This window comes from Clinocottus analis, unplaced genomic scaffold, assembly GCF_023055335.1.
Source record: "Clinocottus analis isolate CAN_PGR_092001 unplaced genomic scaffold, fCliAna1.0.p SCAF_20, whole genome shotgun sequence".
Classification (NCBI taxonomy): Eukaryota; Metazoa; Chordata; class Actinopteri; order Perciformes; family Cottidae; genus Clinocottus; species Clinocottus analis.
In genome coordinates this window covers 16123104-16141903 of record NW_027175932.1, presented here as the reverse complement: position 1 = coordinate 16141903, position 18800 = coordinate 16123104, and the positions used below count along the sequence as shown (strand labels likewise).

At 45.6% G+C, this 18800-nt stretch overlaps 2 protein-coding genes across 2 annotated transcripts in view; both read right to left on the bottom strand.

Annotated features, from left to right (window-relative positions):
- The window catches only part of il17ra1a (interleukin 17 receptor A1a), a 12422-nt gene extending 8376 nt beyond the window's left edge, over nt 1-4046 (bottom strand). The window contains exons 1-4 of the mRNA XM_068586139.1: nt 3756-4046; nt 1033-1057; nt 706-852; nt 493-614 (exon numbers count right to left, since the gene is read on the bottom strand). Of these exons, the coding sequence (XP_068442240.1) occupies nt 493-614; nt 706-852; nt 1033-1057; nt 3756-3851 (390 nt within the window). The 5' untranslated portion in view covers nt 3852-4046. The remainder of the gene's footprint in view (nt 1-492; nt 615-705; nt 853-1032; nt 1058-3755) is intronic.
- Nucleotides 4047-4650: 604 nt separating this feature from the next.
- Nucleotides 4651-17763, bottom strand: rint1 (RAD50 interactor 1). The gene is made up of 15 exons (XM_068586138.1): nt 17467-17763; nt 17236-17361; nt 16468-16583; nt 16207-16380; nt 15984-16124; nt 14863-15028; nt 11380-11490; nt 10841-11066; nt 9262-9399; nt 8715-8809; nt 8254-8358; nt 7662-7882; nt 6831-7011; nt 5181-5299; nt 4651-5067 (listed from the first exon to the last, which is right to left on the bottom strand). The coding sequence occupies exons 1-15, from the start codon at nt 17695-17697 to the stop codon at nt 4854-4856; spliced, it is 2364 nt and encodes a 787-aa protein (XP_068442239.1). The 5' UTR covers nt 17698-17763; the 3' UTR covers nt 4651-4853.
- Between the last annotated feature and the right edge of the window lie 1037 nt (nt 17764-18800).

Below are 18800 nucleotides of genomic sequence, written 5' to 3'. Positions count from 1 at the left end.
ATTATCATTATTACTGCAAGAGCCATTTTGTTAATGTTTTACTTTGTTAAACCTCGTAGTGCCGCTACTGATTGGTGCTGACCGTGTATTACTGAATGAAGATCAAGGTTATGATTTATTTTGATTTATAAAGTAGTTATATATATATAAATTTATTAGTATAAATGTATTAGTATATATATATATATATATATATATAAAAAAGCCATCCAGTTTGGAAAGAGTACGCTGGACTACGACTGTGAAGAAACCTCAGCTTTCAACCCTGCTTTCTTATGAGTACCATATCAACTGTTTCATTATGTAAATGAGCTCCACCGCGTCACACAGTCCTGATTGTTACCGTCGCCATGGAAAGAACCAAAGCTGCAGTGAACTGGGATAAAACCAGCTGATCATTTGCTCCCTTTATGTATACAAAGACGATATTAGATTATAATGGTCACATGTTTTATGACGGCACTAACTATCTGCGTTGCGGGGAGCACCCACCTTCTCCCCGGTCCGGCGTCTCATGGAGAGTTTCTCCTGGAAGGAGTAGCGGACACACAGGTTCTGGTTGGTGGACAGAACCAGAACCTGCAGCTCGGTGGCTGTCAGGGAGCGGACGCTGCCTGAGGAGAGACACGTGAGGAAATGAATAGTGATGTCTCACACTTCTTCTTCATCTTCTCCTGTCAAACCCCAGACGGGAGCCGCACTCACCATCATCCCGTAGGCTCCAGTTAGCGACCAGCACCGGCTGCAGGTGACCCGCCTCATCCGGCCTGGTGGCCACGCCCACCTGCAGTCCCTCTGGACCGCTAGGAGTGTACCGGTTCCCTTCCAGCCATTTCATGTCCAGACAGTTACCTGCACACAGACACAGAGAGGAACCTCACGTTTTCATTGGGTTATTGAACTTCAAGCTAACGCTAACATTACTGTCCAAGAACACAAGCTCAGAGCACAAACTGTCTGCTTCTCTTGTGCTCCACACAGCAGGGAACCAGGAAATGGTGTGGAAGGAACGAGGAAGTCAAAGTCACTCACTTGTGGTGACCGTACATCTCAAACCCTGTAAGGAACAAGGGAGAAGAGATTAGACATTTACATCAAGAGAGATTAGACATTTACATCAAGGGAGAAGAGATTAGACATTTACATCAAGAGAGATTAGACATTTACATCAAGGGAGAAGAGATTAGACATTTACATCAAGAGAGATTAGACATTTACATCAAGGGAGAAGAGATTAGACATTTACATCAAGAGAGATTAGACATTTACATCAAGAGAGAAGAGATTAGACATTTACATCAAGAGAGAAGAGATTAGACATTTACATCAAGAGAGAAGAGATTATACATTTACATCAAGAGAGAAGAGATTAGACATTTACATCAAGAGAGAAGAGATTAGACATTTACATCAAGAGAGATTAGACATTTACATCAAGGGAGAAGAGTTTAGACATTTACATCAAGAGAGATTAGACATTTACATCAAGGGAGAAGAGATTAGACATTTACATCAAGGGAGAAGAGATTAGACATTTACATCAAGAGAGAAGAGATTAGACATTTACATCAAGAGAGATTAGACATTTACATCAAGAGAGATTAGACATTTACATCAAGAGAGATTAGACATTTACATCAAGAGAGAAGAGATTATACATTTACATCAAGAGAGAAGAGATTAGACATTTACATCAAGAGAGAAGAGATTAGACATTTACATCAAGAGAGATTAGACATTTACATCAAGAGAGATTAGACATTTACATCAAGAGAGATTAGACATTTACATCAAGAGAGAAGAGATTAGACATTTACATCAAGAGAGATTAGACATTTACATCAAGAGAGATTAGACATTTACATCAAGAGAGAAGAGATTAGACATTTACATCAAGAGAGATTAGACATTTACATCAAGATAGAAGAGATTAGACATTTACATCAAGAGAGAAGAGATTAGACATTTACATCAAGAGAGAAGAGATTAGACATTTACGTCAAGAGAGATTAGACATTTACATCAAGAGAGAAGAGATTAGACATTTACATCAAGAGAGATTAGACATTTACATCAAGAGAGAAGAGATTAGACATTTACATCAAGGGAGATTAGACATTTACATTCGAGTGTTGTCAATTTTACAAAAAGCAAAAAACACCTTAAAAAAAACAGAATTACACATAAAACAAAAGCACTGGGTCTTGGGTTTAATCTTGAATGCTGTGTACTGTTTGTGTGGTGTTTGTGTCTTGTTTGTGTGGTGTTTGTGTACTCTTTGTGTGGTGTTTGTGTACTCTTTGTGTGGTGTTTGTGTACTCTTTGTGTACTCTTTGTGTGGTGTTTCTGTACTCTTTGTGTACTCTTTGTGTGGTGTTTGTGTACTCTTTGTGTGGTGTTTGTGTGGTGGTTGTGTTCAAACGGGTCACATTACATCCACACAGGACATGTTTCCCTCCTGAGGGGTTCAGGAGCCGTGCTGCTGCTGCGAGGCTCACAGGGAGCAGCTGGGGTTCAGGCTGTCGTTATCTTCATGATTCTACATGTTTAGGATGTTTGATGGTAATCCACTTGTCTTTTGATGGATGGACTAGATCAGGAGGAGCACCCTGTGCTCTCCTCCGTGGTCCCACACCAGAGGGCCTGCTGGTTTATGGGATGGATCACCACCACAGTGAGCATTGTAACTAGACAACATGCCCTACGGTTTCATATGCTGCCACGGTAGAAAAAGATCAAATTCTAAGTCTAGATGACAAGACAGCGTAGACGACAGAGAAATGATTTTAAATGTTTAAATGTTTAAAATGTGCCAAATGTTTTCTGTCCACGCTGATGAAAGCACTCTGAGCTGTAAAATAGTGAACGTTCTGTACGGATCTGTTATTCCTCCGGCCGCTCGAAGCCCTTTACCACACCCTGACATCATGGAGGCCATCTGCAGCGTGGCCCATGCGTATACTGCTCATGACATGAACACTTGTCATATCCATGTCATGTGCTGTAGCTCTGTTACAGCTGTTGCTCTCCTGGAGGTCCTCACTTTCATTCCCTGTGAAAGAGTTTTCTGCCTTTAGGGAGTTGTTTCTGACGCGAGGTCCCGGGACAGGATGACAGGATGTCATGCGTACAGGTTGTAAAGCCCTCTGAGGATCATGTGTGTTTGTGATTTTGGGCTGCATGAAAGTGTCTTCCTTCATGAGATATGAGCTGATGTGTTTTATCTGCTCATATCTCTCAATATTCCACACAACACAGTCTGTTATTGAATAACTGTGTCAATAAGCTGTCAAAGCATTTGACTTTTTTTAAAATGGTGTTTAACAATTGTACTAGATGAATAACTACTCAAAAGGATTAATTTTTCTTTCTTTTCAGATGTGATGGTCAGATTGTGTTACATTGCCATGACAAGGAAATACATCATGTTGAACATAAAACAAACCAAACAGTTAAACCTTTCTGTTTCACAAAATAGTTACAAACACTGGGCAATAACAAGATAATATTATAGATAATATAATAGATATTAATAAACACAGTGGATCACGGGCCGTCCGCTGGATGAAAGCAGACGTAACGTCACAGCGTGAACCTGGAAGACGCAACACGCATTTGTTCACCGTGTCGCGTTTCCTGTGGCTGGAAAGTTAGTTCAATTAGTTAGTTTGTTAACGTAGTTAAAGTTAGTTAAAGTAAAGGAGCCGCTAACACGCTACGGCAGGTGTCTGTCGCGCGGGGCGTTCACGTGTTACCTGTCGGGAGCAGTTGAGCGGCGGCCACGGCAGCACCGTGACCGCGGACACGAGCGACACACACAACGCCAGCACCACGGGTCGGAGAAGAGTCATGCTGAAGGAAGAAGAGTCAGTCCACGTCCCTGAAACATGTCAGCAAGACGACCACGACGAACTACAAGACGACGCTCGCGCTGATAACTGAAAACTTCCTGCTTCCGCGGAAAGTACCTGCAGTGTTTACAGTAAATGATCCTGTGCTGCCTTCAGGTACGTAGGAATATAGAGCACTATTCTGCTCAGTTTGACTCGGTGGAGAATATACAACTATACCATAACACTAATATAACGTAGCCAATTTCAAACCTTTTTCTTTAGCTTTTCCATTTCAGTATTCAGTACTTTAGGGACAAATTAACGGCTAGGAAGTCTCAAACAGACCTCACATTCCGCAAACAGGTTTGTACTGCTATTTTGGTTAGAGAGCTTAATTTACTGAATAAAATATTGATCTGATTAATTTTGATGCAAATCCAGAAGTCACATGTGTCCGTGGAACCGTAATGCCGAATAAAGCAGAAGTCAAATGGTCTGTAGTGAGCCGTACCCAACAATTATAAAATACTGAGGACATTGAATCCCCCGTCAGGCTCAACCTGTTAGACACTGAGCAGCTCGTGCTGTTTATTTATGCACAAGAACTGTGCACAAATAAACAGCACGAGCTGCTCAAATCTTTTGCTGCATGCCGTCTAAGTCAGATGTGATTTAAATAGATTTTTTGTAATAATATTTGGTCGTTTACGTAACAAACGCCCCCTGATGGTCAGTAGAGAGAATGCAGCTTAAAGCACATCTGCATGGCTTCCCTTCCAAGCAGTGTGATCACAGATAAAAGACAAGCTGACAGTCCTGAGAGTCTGCCTTTTATTAAACATTACATTGTAACAGAACAAGTGTCAGTTGTATTTTTTTGTGGTATACTTCGGTCAACTGAGTTGACAGTTTAGTGTCCCTGTAATATAGTGCAACGAACTGATCCGTTCTAACTTATCGTCTTTACAAAGGAAGATCAAAGCTAGTGACAGACATGTGAAAACTCCACACAGGGAGGCGTTACTGTCCGGGCCGGGGGGCTCTGAGGTTCAGGAGAATCAACACGTCACAGGGAGCCAAGCAGTACACCCCCAACTCGTTTAGTGCCGACTCTGGTGTGGGATCCCCCGCACCGGCCCCATCGCTGCCTTCCTCGCTGGACTCCCTGAGGAGCTCCTTCAGCAGCAAAGCAGAGCCCACGTTAAGGTTCAGGATGATGCACGCCTCCTTCACGCTGCGGGGCAAAGGTCATTAGAAGGCTGCTCCACCAAAAGCACGGTGCTAGAACAAAAGCACACGCGACACACACACACACACACACACACACACACACACACACACACTTACTGCTTTAAGAAGTTCTCAGGTCTTTGGCAGTAGTGGCCAAACAGAGGGAATAAGTTGCGGGTCATGTCCAGCTGCAGCTGAGCCGCTCCTCCTTCACTGAAGTGGTTGGACAGGATGACCTGACAGAGACACAAAGACACGTCAGCCGTTTCCACTGGACCTGCTGCATGAGAGACGGGCCACTGCTTTTTAAAGAGTCAGGAAGCCGACAGCCGACTTGATTTTGGATGTGAGCTGGAAGAGAAAAGCTGTCCCTTAACCCTATCCACACTAGATCCTCGTTGGCGAAACAACGCAGTACAGCAGCTGAAGCAGTGGCTGCAAACCGCTCCCCAAAGATCCCCAAAGATCCCCAAAGCACTACCCCAAGCAGGGCCTTCTGGGGACCCTGGCTGTTCCCCTCAGAAGTCCTTTCTTTCTCTTTTCTAGGTGTGCCAGTTAGGGCTGCAACAACAAATCGATAAAATTGATAAAAATCGATTATTAAAAAAGTTGGCGACGAATTTCATAATCAATTCGTTGTGTCGCGCGATTATTACGCCGCTCAAGAAGTCGCTGAGATGTTTTTGTATCAGTAGTATTGAAGAAAACAGTTGAGCGCCGCAGACTGAAGGTCCAGCAGCTTCTGCAGCGCTGTACCTTCTCGTGTGTCGCTGCATAGTTGCGTACAATAACTGAACAGCTAGGCTAACGTTGTCGTTAGCTCGCTAGCTAGTTGTTCATTCACCGTGTTTGAGCTGTTGGGTTAGACAACGTCTTCATTTTAAAATACCGTGGAGGCTTCAAGAGAAGCAACGAGTAAACATCTCCTCTGAGGTGCAGAACACAGACCTGCGTTCAACAGTCTGATATAATGAGGCTTCATGCAGAGGAAGTGCTGCTGGGATTTGTAGTTCCATATCTAATGAACAACCTTTGTTTAGGTAAAGTTTAGTCCTTAAGTTATCCGTTGATACATTGAGTGTTACTTCTGGAATATCATCTCTTGTTCTCTGAGTTCTGAGTGTGTGTGTCTGTGAGTGTGTGTGTGTGAGTGTGCATCTCTTTTTTCTCTGTAAAAGGGTTTTACTATCTTTGTTCCTGATCAGATGTGAGGTCCTGGGACAGGGATGTCATGTGTACAAATTGTAAAACCCTCCGAGGCAAATCTTAAATTTGTGGTTTTGGGCTATACAAAATAAATTGAATTGAAGTGTGTGTGTGTGTGTGTGTGTGTGTGTGTGTGTGTGTGTGTGTGTGTGTGTGTGTGTGTGTGTGTGTGTGTGTGTGTGTGTGTGTGTGTGTGTGTGTGTGTGTGTGTGTGTGCATGTCTGTGCATGTCTGTGAGTGTAGAGAACAAGTTCAAACAAATCCTGTTAAGTTTTCTGATTTGTATTTCTTTATTTTTTCTAAATTCTTTATTGTTAAGATTTGTTGCACTGTGAATTTGCAGTCAGTTCTCTTTTTGTAATAAAAGGTTGCAAATTAATGCTTTAAAATTATTATTTATTTTATTTCCGATCAATCTAAAAAATAATCGACCGATACATCGATTATGAAAATAATCGTTAGTTGCAGCCCTCGTGCCAGTGTGTTCTCTCCTCGTGGTCATTCTGAACGGCTGTGGCTACACAGCAGCAGCAGCGCGTGAGCGTTTGGTGCGTCGCTCACATCCTGGTACAGGAGGCTGTTGAGTCTCTCCGCCAGGCCCTGCCAGGCCAGCTGGAACAGATCAAAGGTCAGGACCTGCTGAAGGGTCAACAGTCGGTCCCTCACGCACAGCATCATGGGACACGCTGAACTGGACAGGGTCATGGTGGACTGGTCCTGCTGGGGGGGGAGGCACAGCCACCTGCAGAACAGACAGAGGAGGGACAATCCCTTTACTCGCTGGCCTCCCTGGGACACGTTAGCCCCTATGAGGTGCCGGTGCCACGACTTGAGCCCTCTCTTGAATCATTTTTAAAGGAGGGGGAAAAACAAAATCACAATTTCTCCAGAATTCTTACGACATCTTCCAGAGAGAAAGGAAACGATGAAAGGACCAATTATTCTAAATTCCTGCTGAAGTAGCAGCGTGACTGAGCCTGGTGGTGTTTTCACCGCTGAAGTATAAATATACCAGAGGTATATAAGAACTAACGCTTTGGGGAAGGTTTGAATATCAAAATGAATACGCGGATAATATAATAGTATGAAAAACAGATGACAGAATGTGGCTCTTCAGCAGCATTGGCTCTAAATGCCTGGTGAGGTTGAAATAATCATTAACACAGAAATATTTCAAAATCTCATTTCTCCTGCAGGAGCGTAGCCACAAAGAGGGAGAGCGATTCAGTGAGATGTTAACAATGAACTCTAAATGTGTCACTGTGTGACAACAAGCTGTGGATGCAGTGTTGTCTGAGAGCAGCTTGTAAGAGAATGAAGCGCGTTGTGTGTGACCACGTTGCTGTCTCCATGACACCAGCACAGAGATGAATACTGAGAGCGAGCGCTCACCTGTCTTGGCCGTAGGGTTTGGCTTTCTCTGTGATTTCTTTCATGGTCCAGTCCAGCAGCCGGCCCATCATGTCTCCCTTCAGTCGATCCAGCAACGCCAACAGGCCCGCAAACAGAGAGTCCTCCAGAGAGGCCAGGCGACCCACCTTCATCAGGTCGAGGCCTCCCAGCACCCCCTCATCGCCAAGAGAGACCGCCGCCTGCTGCAGCTGCAGGAAGAACTGAGGAGAACCAAGAGGAGGGTGAACACGACCTGATGAGGCTGCGCAGAGCTCAGCTGCGCAGAGCTCAGCTGCGCAGAGCTCAGCTGCGCAGAGCTCAGCTGCGCAGAGCTCAGCTGCGCAGAGCTCAGCTGCGCAGAGCTCAGCTGCGCAGAGCTCAGCTGCGCAGAGCTCAGCTGCGCAGCGCTCAGCTGCGCAGCGCTCAGCTGCGCAGCGCTCAGCTGCGCAGCGCTCAGCTGCGCAGCGCTCAGCTGCGCAGCATTAAGCATGTTTTGGTTGAAAGTCATCAGGATCTGCTGGTGCTCTAATAACTAACTTGAGCACAATCACAAGAGGAGAACTCCTGCATTGGTTGGTGTTGTGACTCTCACCACATTGTCCCCCCAGTCTGCCAGGATGGTGGAGATGTAGTTCACAGCGTTGAGGATGGCACAGTAGCGGGCACCCAGCGGGCAGCGAGACTCCTCCTTCATCACCTGGACAAAAATACAACTATCAACCTCCTCAGTCATTCCCTCTCTTTAACACGTATATTAAAATTGACCAGCAGGCGTTTCTGGCATGACATGTGTCCCAGAAACAGGGTGGACCCTGTTTCTGGGACAGCCTGGGACAGGCTTCCATCCTGCTGCTCATGTAAATGACATGTATTGCATTGCTCTGACAGCATTGCCCGGTGACAAGCAGTCAGGAGGTTCACTACAGGAGCACTGGGATGTGGATCAGGTTCTGGTGTCTCACTCTCCATCACTTCTTCATCAGGAGTTAAGTAATGAAGGAAAGAGTTGACGCAAAGAGATAGGCACTCACACAGCTTCTTCCTCGTGGTTACCTGGGTGAGTCGTATGCGGAAGTCGTCCACCAGTTCCCTCTGCAGCCCCAGAAACTTGAGCTGTGCAGAAGGAGAGGGCAAGGCCCGGTAGCGTTCTGCAGGACAGCAGGATGACAGGAAATAAAAAGACTTCAAAACTATCCTGCATGCTTTAAGAGCACTGTGAGACGGGTTGACCACGTAAAGCTGTGGAGTCGTGCTGCTTGGTGAGCATCTGCAGCCCCTGTGATGCACGATCAACACTTGTTGCTGTGCCTGGAAGAGGCAGAGGAAGACCTGCTTCTTCATGTGGAACGGTTTCTTCAGAACATCAGATAGTATTGCTGACGGCGCTACTGGAGGTAAGACGTTGTAGAGGCAGTATACATCGTGCACTGACCCCTTCAGCTTGAACTATTACAACAAATCAATGACACTTTAAGCTCTCCAGCGACGACAGATTGAAAACGTGTGCTTATCACATTTAACAATTGACGTACTTCTTTATTCTAAATGAAAAAAAACCTTCTGTATGCCTCGTACATGTTGAACGCTCTGACACTCTCACCGGTGATGACCTGCAGAAGAGTCATGAAGGTCTCGGCACAGTCCGGAGCCTTCAGCTCGTCCATATCGCTGATATCTTTGTACTGAGAGCTCCACGCGCCCTCAGCCGACAGCATGGCGTCCATCTTCTCCACTGCCACTGTACACACACACACACACACACACACACACACACACACACACACACACACACACACACACACACACACACACACACACACACACACACACACACACACACACACACAGTTTCTAAGAGATTGTATATAGAGTGTGATGTCAATCTCATTTCTGTGCCTCTGCTGACTTGTTGATCTTTATTTCAGCTTGTAAGTTAACTTACATGAATACAAACACAGCATCACGGTGCCTGTAGATATTCTCTCGGTGTTACGTCATAAAAGAAAGTGAGGCAAACCCTTTAGGTCAACAGCAGCTCAATGATGAAGCTCCAGCAAACATCTCTGGTGAGGAAGAACCTCCACTCTGTAATCCAAAAGTCTTTCTGCAGCTCCGACAAATCCAACAGAGTGATACGTCTTCACATTTCACATTCAGTCACATGCCAGAGTTTCACTTGTGTTCATACCATGCCAATACATTATGATGACCTTCAGACGCTGAATACCTGCCCAACTCATCCCTGTATAAGATAATAATAATTAAGCTGCAGAGATTTATGCAGGGTAAGATATCATTATTGGGGAAGTTGGGGAGATGGAAGCAGACATGGTGTGGTAGAGATGTCATGCAAATATATCAGTCACAATTAGCTCATGACGTCTGAGGCTCAACTCATGGAACCAACTCCTGAATCAGCATGCGACAGCACTGTCAGTCAGTCAGTGAACACATTTACCTCACTAGCTAACCCTTCTTCTCATCAACAATTTGTATTGGAGATTTCAATGGTGAGCCAATGTAAGCAAATGGTGAGCAAATGCACAGCCAATGGTGAGCCAATGCACAGCCAATGGTGAGCCAATGGTCAGCCAATGCACAGCCAATGGTGAGCCAATGCACAGCCAGTGAGTCAATGTACAACGACAGTCAATGGTGAGCTAAAGACATAAAGAAGCAAGAATGGAAACATCTCCGTCTGCTTGTCAGCACTTCTGATCCTTCTTCTCACTGATAGAACCTTAAACCACTTGAATGGCTATTTAAGTGGTTCATACAGTAAAACCCCCTTTTGTTGACATGGGTGAGTGCCGAGTAGTATTAGTCATAAAAGTATGCATGAAAGAAACAACTAAATGAGCCTTTACCCAGAGTAGGTGATGTGACATAAAATGTGAATAGAGAGCTTAAAAATGCAATACGAACTAACAAATGATTGTTTTTCGGAAGCAAAACTGTAAAAAAAGATGATCCTAGGTGCATTGTAATTGGTACAAGCATTCGTCCAATGCCACCGGGTTTAGAGTGGTGAGAAGACCATGTAGTAAAACTGCCACGGTCTCAATTCGATACAAACAGAAATTGCAGTTCAACTAATAATAGACCGCCTTCATAACAATGGAATAACTCAAATATTCTTTTTTAGTATTCGTCACATGGGTGAGTGCTATAACACATACTCTTCTTTTCCATAGTGAGCCACTTCTGAAGGGTTGCGTCTTCCAGCAGGAGGTGCAGCAGACCGGGCAGCGCCGCTGGGTACGACTGCTTGCTCCGCAGCTCCTTCTCAAACTGCAGCACCTCCTCCACCAGGTGGCAGAAGAGCACATCGTCGTACAGCAGCCTGGAGGCGTCACTGGCCACCTTCTCCTTGACCAGAGCCAGCAGGCCTCGACACAGCTCCACCTGTACGAGCACATGCAACACTGCTTACTGCCTTTCCATCTGGGAAAACAGGGTTGTTTCAATTCACCTCATCATACCTTTAGAACACACAAAACTCACTAAAATGAACTTTAGTGGTGCACCAAGATGCACCAAGATGCAGCAAAATGCACCAAGAAGAACTTGTCTTTAAGTAACTTATGAAAACTTATTTCATTTACACAAAACTATCTCAACACAAAACTATTCTGGCAAAACCTATTGTTCTCCATGCGTGACCTCATAGTCACCGGTGTGCCAGGGTTCGTAGTGAGGAGATGGAAGCTCAGCTCACCATAGCACTGATGGGAGCCCCAGCTCGGTCCAGGATCGGCTGGATCTTTTCCTCCATGAAGGCGGAGCTGTTCCCCATCCACATGAGAACCTGCGTGAGGTACCACTCTGGCTGACAGACACACAGGCGGAGAGGAGTTTGAGTCGTTGTAAAGCTTTGAGTTGTGTTTTCAAACACGAGAACATACAATGGATGTCATGTCATGTCGTGTAAATATGTCCAACACTGAACGACATCTATCTCATCAATCTAAAGGATTCAGTCAGCTCACTTAAGAGTAGACTTAAGACTTTCCTCTTCGATAGAGCTTATAGTTAGGACTGGTTCAGGTCTATAGCTAGGACTGGTTCAGGTCTATAGCTAGGACTGGTTCAGGTCTATAGTTAGGGCTGGTTCAGGTCTATAGTTAGGACTGGTTCAGGTCTATAGCTAGGACTGGTTCAGGTCTATAGCTAGGACTGGTTCAGGTCTATAGTTAGGGCTGGTTCAGGTCTATAGTTAGGACTGGTTCAGGTCTATAGCTAGGACTGGTTCAGGTCTATAGCTAGGACTGGTTCAGGTCTATAGCTAGGACTGGTTCAGGTCTATAGCTAGGACTGGTTCAGGTCTATAGCTAGGACTGGTTCAGGTCTATAGCTGGGACTGGTTCAGGTCTATAGTTGGGACTGGTTCAGGTCTATAGTTGGGACTGGTTCAGGTCTATAGTTGGGACTGGTTCAGGTCTATAGTTGGGACTGGTTCAGGTCTATAGTTGGGACTGGTTCAGGTCTATAGTTGGGACTGGTTCAGGTCTATAGTTAGGGCTGGTTCAGGTCTATAGTTAGGACTGGTTCAGGTCTATAGTTAGGACTGGTTCAGGTCTATAGTTAGGACTGGTTCAGGTCTATAGTTAGGACTGGTTCAGGTCTATAGCTGGGACTGGTTCAGGTCTATAGCTGGGACTGGTTCAGGTCTATAGTTGGGACTGGTTCAGGTCTATAGTTGGGACTGGTTCAGGTCTATAGTTGGGACTGGTTCAGGTCTATAGTTGGGACTGGTTCAGGTCTATAGTTGGGGCTGGTTCAGGTCTATAGTTAGGACTGGTTCAGGTCTATAGCTAGGACTGGTTCAGGTCTATAGTTAGGACTGGTTCAGGTCTATAGTTAGAGCTGGTTCAGGTCTATAGTTAGAGCTGGTTCAGGTCTATAGTTAGGACTGGTTCAGGTCTATAGTTAGGGCTGGTTCAGGTCTATAGTTGGGACTGGTTCAGGTCTATAGGTAGGGCTGGTTCAGGTCTATAGTTAGGACTGGTTCAGGTCTATAGTTAGAGCTGGTTCAGGTCTATAGTTAGAGCTGGTTCAGGTCTATAGTTAGGACTGGTCCAGGTCTATAGTTAGGACTGGTTCAGGTCTATAGTTGGGACTGGTTCAGGTCTATAGTTGGGACTGGTTCAGGTCTATAGTTGGGACTGGTTCAGGTCTATAGTTGGGACTGGTTCAGGTCTATAGTTGGGACTGGTTCAGGTCTATAGTTGGGACTGGTTCAGGTCTATAGTTGGGACTGGTTCAGGTCTATAGTTGGGACTGGTTCAGGTCTATAGTTGGGACTGGTTCAGGTCTATAGTTGGGACTGGTTCAGGTCTATAGTTAGAGCTGGTTCAGGTCTATAGTTAGAGCTGGTTCAGGTCTATAGTTGGGACTGGTTCAGGTCTATAGTTGGGACTGGTTCAGGTCTATAGTTGGGACTGGTTCAGGTCTATAGTTGGGACTGGTTCAGGTCTATAGTTGGGACTGGTTCAGGTCTATAGTTGGGACTGGTTCAGGTCTATAGTTGGGACTGGTTCAGGTCTATAGTTGGGACTGGTTCAGGTCTATAGTTGGGACTGGTTCAGGTCTATAGTTGGGACTGGTTCAGGTCTATAGTTGGGACTGGTTCAGGTCTATAGTTAGAGCTGGTTCAGGTCTATAGTTGGGACTGGTTCAGGTCTATAGTTGGGACTGGTTCAGGTCTATAGTTAGAGCTGGTTCAGGTCTATAGTTGGGACTGGTTCAGGTCTATAGTTGGGACTGGTTCAGGTCTATAGTTGGGACTGGTTCAGGTCTATAGTTGGGACTGGTTCAGGTCTATAGTTGGGACTGGTTCAGGCCTATAGTTGGGACTGGTTCAGGTCTATAGTTGGGACTGGTTCAGGTCTATAGTTGGGACTGGTTCAGGTCTATAGTTGGGACTGGTTCAGGTCTATAGTTGGGACTGGTTCAGGTCTATAGTTGGGACTGGTTCAGGTCTATAGTTGGGACTGGTTCAGGTCTATAGTTGGCACTGGTTCAGGTCTATAGTTGGGACTGGTTCAGGTTTGTTCTGGTCCAGCCTCTGGATGTGCTGCTATAGAGCGTATTCACGTGATGTCATCATCTCATTCGTGCCATCTTGAGGTCCACGTAGTTAGCCTGCTGCTAGTGAAGTCAATGGGTTTTGCGTACTGGAGACAGGTTTTTACACACAGGAAGGTTTCAAGGCGTACAAAAGTCTGCAGGCTTATGCCGAATTCACACCAAAAGCATTGCCAATATTCGCGACGCTTTTTCGCCTGATTTTTTCGCAACCAGTTGCGGCGGAAAGCCGGCAAATGGTTGCTACCATCGTCACATAGCCCGGTCACATTCCTGTAAAACTGTTTAATTAATTAATGCTTAATGTCAGGAATTAAGCGCCTAGAGGAGGCGCTTAATTTTTTTATTTCTGTCATATTCATGTGATGAGCTGTAACTGTTTGCTCGTTCTGGTCACATGACACCTGTTGCTTCTGTCCATCCTGGAGAGGATCCTCCTCTGTTGCTCTATGAAGCTTCTTCCTGTTTCCCTGTAAAAGGGTTTTACTATTGTTGAATGATGAGGGAATTATGAAAGGAAAAAGGTATAACTAAATAAATGTATAACCATTTTTAATATTCTTGTATAACCATTAGTTATTCTAGTATAATCATTTAGATTTTTAAGTATAATCATTTTTTTATGAACCAATGAATGAAAATATATACTGTTTGGTCTTTAATTCTTAGATTAGACCATATAAAAAGCATAGAACGCTATAAGTTGCTGTGAAATATACTCTTTTTAAGGTGCTATGTATTATGTTTTTTCCTTTGTCTGAGTGATGTGTATTTGCCATAAGACCAAATAAGGTGGTAAACCCTCCACTGTGGACTTTTACTGCGCGACTGAAAATCATTTTATACAGGTTGTAAAAATAATAATAAAACAACCAGACTGATTCTAAAATGACAAATTAAAAAAAATAAAGTAAAACTTGGTAATAAGCGAGGTCTTTAACACTAAGGCGCTACAGGTGTGACATGAGAACTCAGTCACACGTCATGAATGATATACAGGACGTTTATGTCCAACCTCGCTCGGAGCTGACACACAGATGGACGTTAGTGCATCGACTTGAGGGAGGGTGTGTGTGTGTGTGTGTGTGTGTGTGTGTGTGTCTTTGGGACAGACCTTGCTGGGGGAGTTGGTCTGGCGGTTCCCGTAGAAGTGGTATCTGAACCTCTTGATGAGTGGCAGCAGCATGATCTGGATGGGCAGACAGAGGGGCGTGGCTTGGGGCGGGGGCGTGGCTGAAAAAGCCGACTGGGCCAGATCCCTCTGGGTGATGAGGTCATCGCTGCCAGGCGGGGTTTAAAGAAAACACTGGACTTCAAGTTTACAAATCAATCCATTGGCTCCACAAACACTTGACCATGTGTGACGCTGAGCCTCCTGATGGAAACTACCCACCGCGGGACTCATAAAGGATCGTCTCATTGGTGCAAGTCTCAGGATTTTAGCATATGGGCCGCATGAAACGGGCATATTTGTTCCTGTATGATGACCTGGCATGTTGGGGGCTTTATAGAGGATGCTGGGATGTTCCTATTTGTTCTATGATGTATTATAGACCTTTACCAGCTGCATCGCATCTTTGAGATCACACATCTGAACCAACACTCCATGAGGCTGCAGCATCAGCTGGACGTGAAGAGATGTATTTTGATAAGTGGAAACGTTGCTCTGCTGTTGAAAGGTCAGAGGATCAATGTCAGTGTGGAGAATGATGGAATTCTTCCTTCAGACTGGTGGAAAAAAACATCCAAAATACACAATTAGGAGTTTATTTTACGACTTTGTCCGTATGTAGCTTTAGATTTCTCCTAAATTCACCAAAGGTTTGTGAAGAAAATGCCTCATTTGCATATTCACAGAGAACGGTAACCTGCAGCACAACAAATAATGTACAAGAAGAAGTCTGTATTGTTGCGTTCAGAGTCTGAAAGCTTCCTGACAGCCTGCTGCCGCGAGCTCGGAGCGACACAAAGATGTCCAACATCCCTCTGGAGAAACCGTTCTGATGCCAACAACACCACAACCTTGAACCTGGCTCTACCAAATGTTTGCAAATGAGCACCTAAGATAACGCCTCCAGGTTCTGAACACATCTTAAGGACAGTGATTTAGTGGGGACGCTTCATGGCGATATCCAAGAGCTCATTTATTTAACCCTAAAAGAGCGGCTCAACCAGAGACACCTCTGGAGCCGTAAGGCGGACGGAGCTTCCTCCAGAGCACGAAGCCAAGGATACGAGGTCTGCAGGGCCAGCAGCTGCGTGACCAGCAGCTCCAGCTGGCTGCTGCTCTCCTGGCCGTTGGCCGCCGGCGTCAGCGACTGAGTGGGAGGAGAGATCATCGGCCAGTGAAGTTGAGCCAAAACTTTCTCAAAATCGCTGAGGAAGAAGGGAAAAAAGGAAGAAGGGAGGGTGAGAAGACGCTGAACACAGACGCGACGCAGCCACATGCTGCTCCTACCTGGCCAGCCGGTCTTTGATGATCTTGTGCCAGAAGTGAAGCGTCTCTCGGATGAAGTCCTGGAGGTGAGAACACCTGGACCGGCCGAGTCCGGCATCCAGGGCGGCCATCTTGTCCACGGCCTGTATGGCCTCCCACACGCTGCTGGTCATCAGACACTGCTGGACTGCAGCGCTGCAGGCACAGGAAACACGGTTCACATAATGCAGCTCCTCTTCCTGTCCCTCTCCATTCGTCTTCATCACTCTTCATTGACAGCACCTGAGCTCCTCTATGTGCTGGAGGCAGCGCAGGTATTTCACGTGTCTCTCTATCATGTCCACCTGGTTGAGCGTCTGGCCGAGGTTGTCCATCCACGGCTGGGCCTCGTAAAGGTGCTGCACGGATGAATGAAGGAGACACTGCAGTGAACATGCTATGTGGCGTGTGAGGGAGCTCAAAGGCCATTTGTATTCTCCTCACCGTGCTTGCAGTTACGTTTCACACGTTTTACAACTTTTATTTCCTTTTGCATTAGTGGTAAATAAAGTAATGATCAATATTTGACGATGTGTCTCAAAAAGGCAGAATGAGGGTGCTGTCACCAGCCCTGCACCCTCGGCTCATAATGATCATTTCATATTTAGTCCCTCAATGTGAGCAGACATCTTGTACTACAGACCTTGTGATGATGTTAAACTGAATATGACGCTATGCTAATGTCTAGCTACTATTCACAAGGTAATGGACATCCAGTTGTACAGCTGGTTGGGGGTATTTTATGCAAAAACGTATTACTTAATAATTTAAAGTCGTGCATAAAGTTACAGATCTGTGTATGAGCAGCCAACAACAAATATAGTAGTAGCCCCATTATCACTGGAGATGCGCGGGTCAACATTAACCCCTCCATCTCCAGTGATGTCCAGCTGAACTGCTCACTGCGCTCAGCACCACGTGAAAGGATTTGGGACAGCCTGATAGAAGCGAGGGAGCGCGAGCTGTTGTCCCTCAGGTGAAGAGAGCTTCTGGCTGCTCTGTGGCCGCTACCTGGTCCAGCTGGACGGAGACCAGCTGCTCTCTCTGCAGCAGCGCCTCCACGCAGCGCACGGCCTCCTCAGCCGCCAGCAGGGCTGCAGAGACCGGAGGGGGCGGAGCGCTGGAGCCGGACCGGACCTGGAGCACCGGAGCAGAACAGAGAGTGACACACACACACACACACACACGCACGCACGCACGCACAGACACACACACGCACGCACGCACACACACACGCGCTACCTGCTCCTCCAGGACGCTGTTCTCCCCTTTCAGCTTCTCCAGCAGGTCCGCTACGCGCTCCAGGGCCTTCAGGTCGCTGCCCACCTCTCTCTGCAGGAAGTCCAGCACCTCGGCCCGCTGCGTGTCCGCGGGAGAAGCCCCGCTGCTCGGGCTGCTCGGGTCCGCGGGGTTTAATAAAGTGTGAGACGGGTTCTTGCTCGCTGGCTCTGATGCTGCGGTAGGCGCCGCCATCTTTATTTTCTGGTGTTGACAACTCGTCAGTACGGAAAAGAGCGATTGGCTGATGTCGCTAAATGACGTCATCATCTAATTTCCATAATGGAACGTGCCGTTGGAGGCAGGAAGTGACGCGCTCCTTCCAAGAGACGCTTCCGTTCTGGAGTCCAGAGAGCAGCGGAGCGGCGGTTTTCAGCTGCCTTCAAATAATAACAGGAAGTTACGGAATAAAATACTTCCTGTTAGTTCAGAGCTGTAGTCTACTTGTAGTTTACAGATGACATTTGGATTTATTCATATGTGATTATAAATATATATTCATGTAGAAATGTGTATCTCCATCCTTTGTTGTTTTTATGTCTGCCTGTGAAATACATTACTACTGGTTTTGATGTGTTGTATAAATAATATGTATTATCAACCACACAAAATATGTCTTTATATGAAACCCAGTGCATGATGGGAAACAGGCGTTTCCCATCATGCACTGGGCCACGCAGGCGGTAGAGAACTGCTGCAGCTGTTGCAGCAATTGCCAGCAGTCACTTCTGCGCAGAACTGGCTCATCTCCAACTAGTAGTCTAGTAGTACATTGTTGTACTCACCTCCTGCGGACTGTTCTAGTAGTCGTATGAACCTCAGATGAGTTATCATATTAATGTTATTTTATATTGGGTTTTTTTTCAGAATGTATTTATGAAAAAAAAAATTATATATATATATATATATATATATATATATATATATATATATATATATATAAACCTTTTAGAACATAATTTGAACATAACTATGAACACCCAGCATGATCTGAACAAGATCTTCTCAAAAGGCCTTTTTGAGCCGCCCCAGGTTTTTCCAACTCGGTGGTTCAAGGCCTGAACAACAACCTGTACACCTTGTGAAGACTTCTGGACCATCTAGTGAAACATTACTGCCACACGGCTACGGGGTTTATGTAATTACATAAACTTAACGGTAAGTTATCCTTATCTTGGGCTATAACTCCTCCCACAATACTTCACTGTATTTCAGCTATTGGAATGAAGTTGATCAACGTTGTGGTTCCAGAGATCCTGGAGGAAACGTCTTTGACTTTTTTCATCATTTCCTTGTCT

What these genes read in the sequence shown, in the direction of transcription:
- rint1 (XM_068586138.1), bottom strand. Translation starts at nt 17,697, where the DNA reads ATGGCGGCGCCTACCGCAGCATCAGAGCCAGCGAGCAAGAACCCGTCT. An exon ending in ATCAAAGACCGGCTGGCCAG is followed by an intron (nt 16,125 to 16,206) that starts GTAGGAGCAGCA and finishes CTTCTTCCTCAG; the next exon opens with CGATTTTGAGAAAGTTTTGG. An exon ending in ACAGCCTCCTGTACCAGGAT is followed by an intron (nt 5,300 to 6,830) that starts GTGAGCGACGCA and finishes TGTCTCTGTCAG; the next exon opens with GTCATCCTGTCCAACCACTT.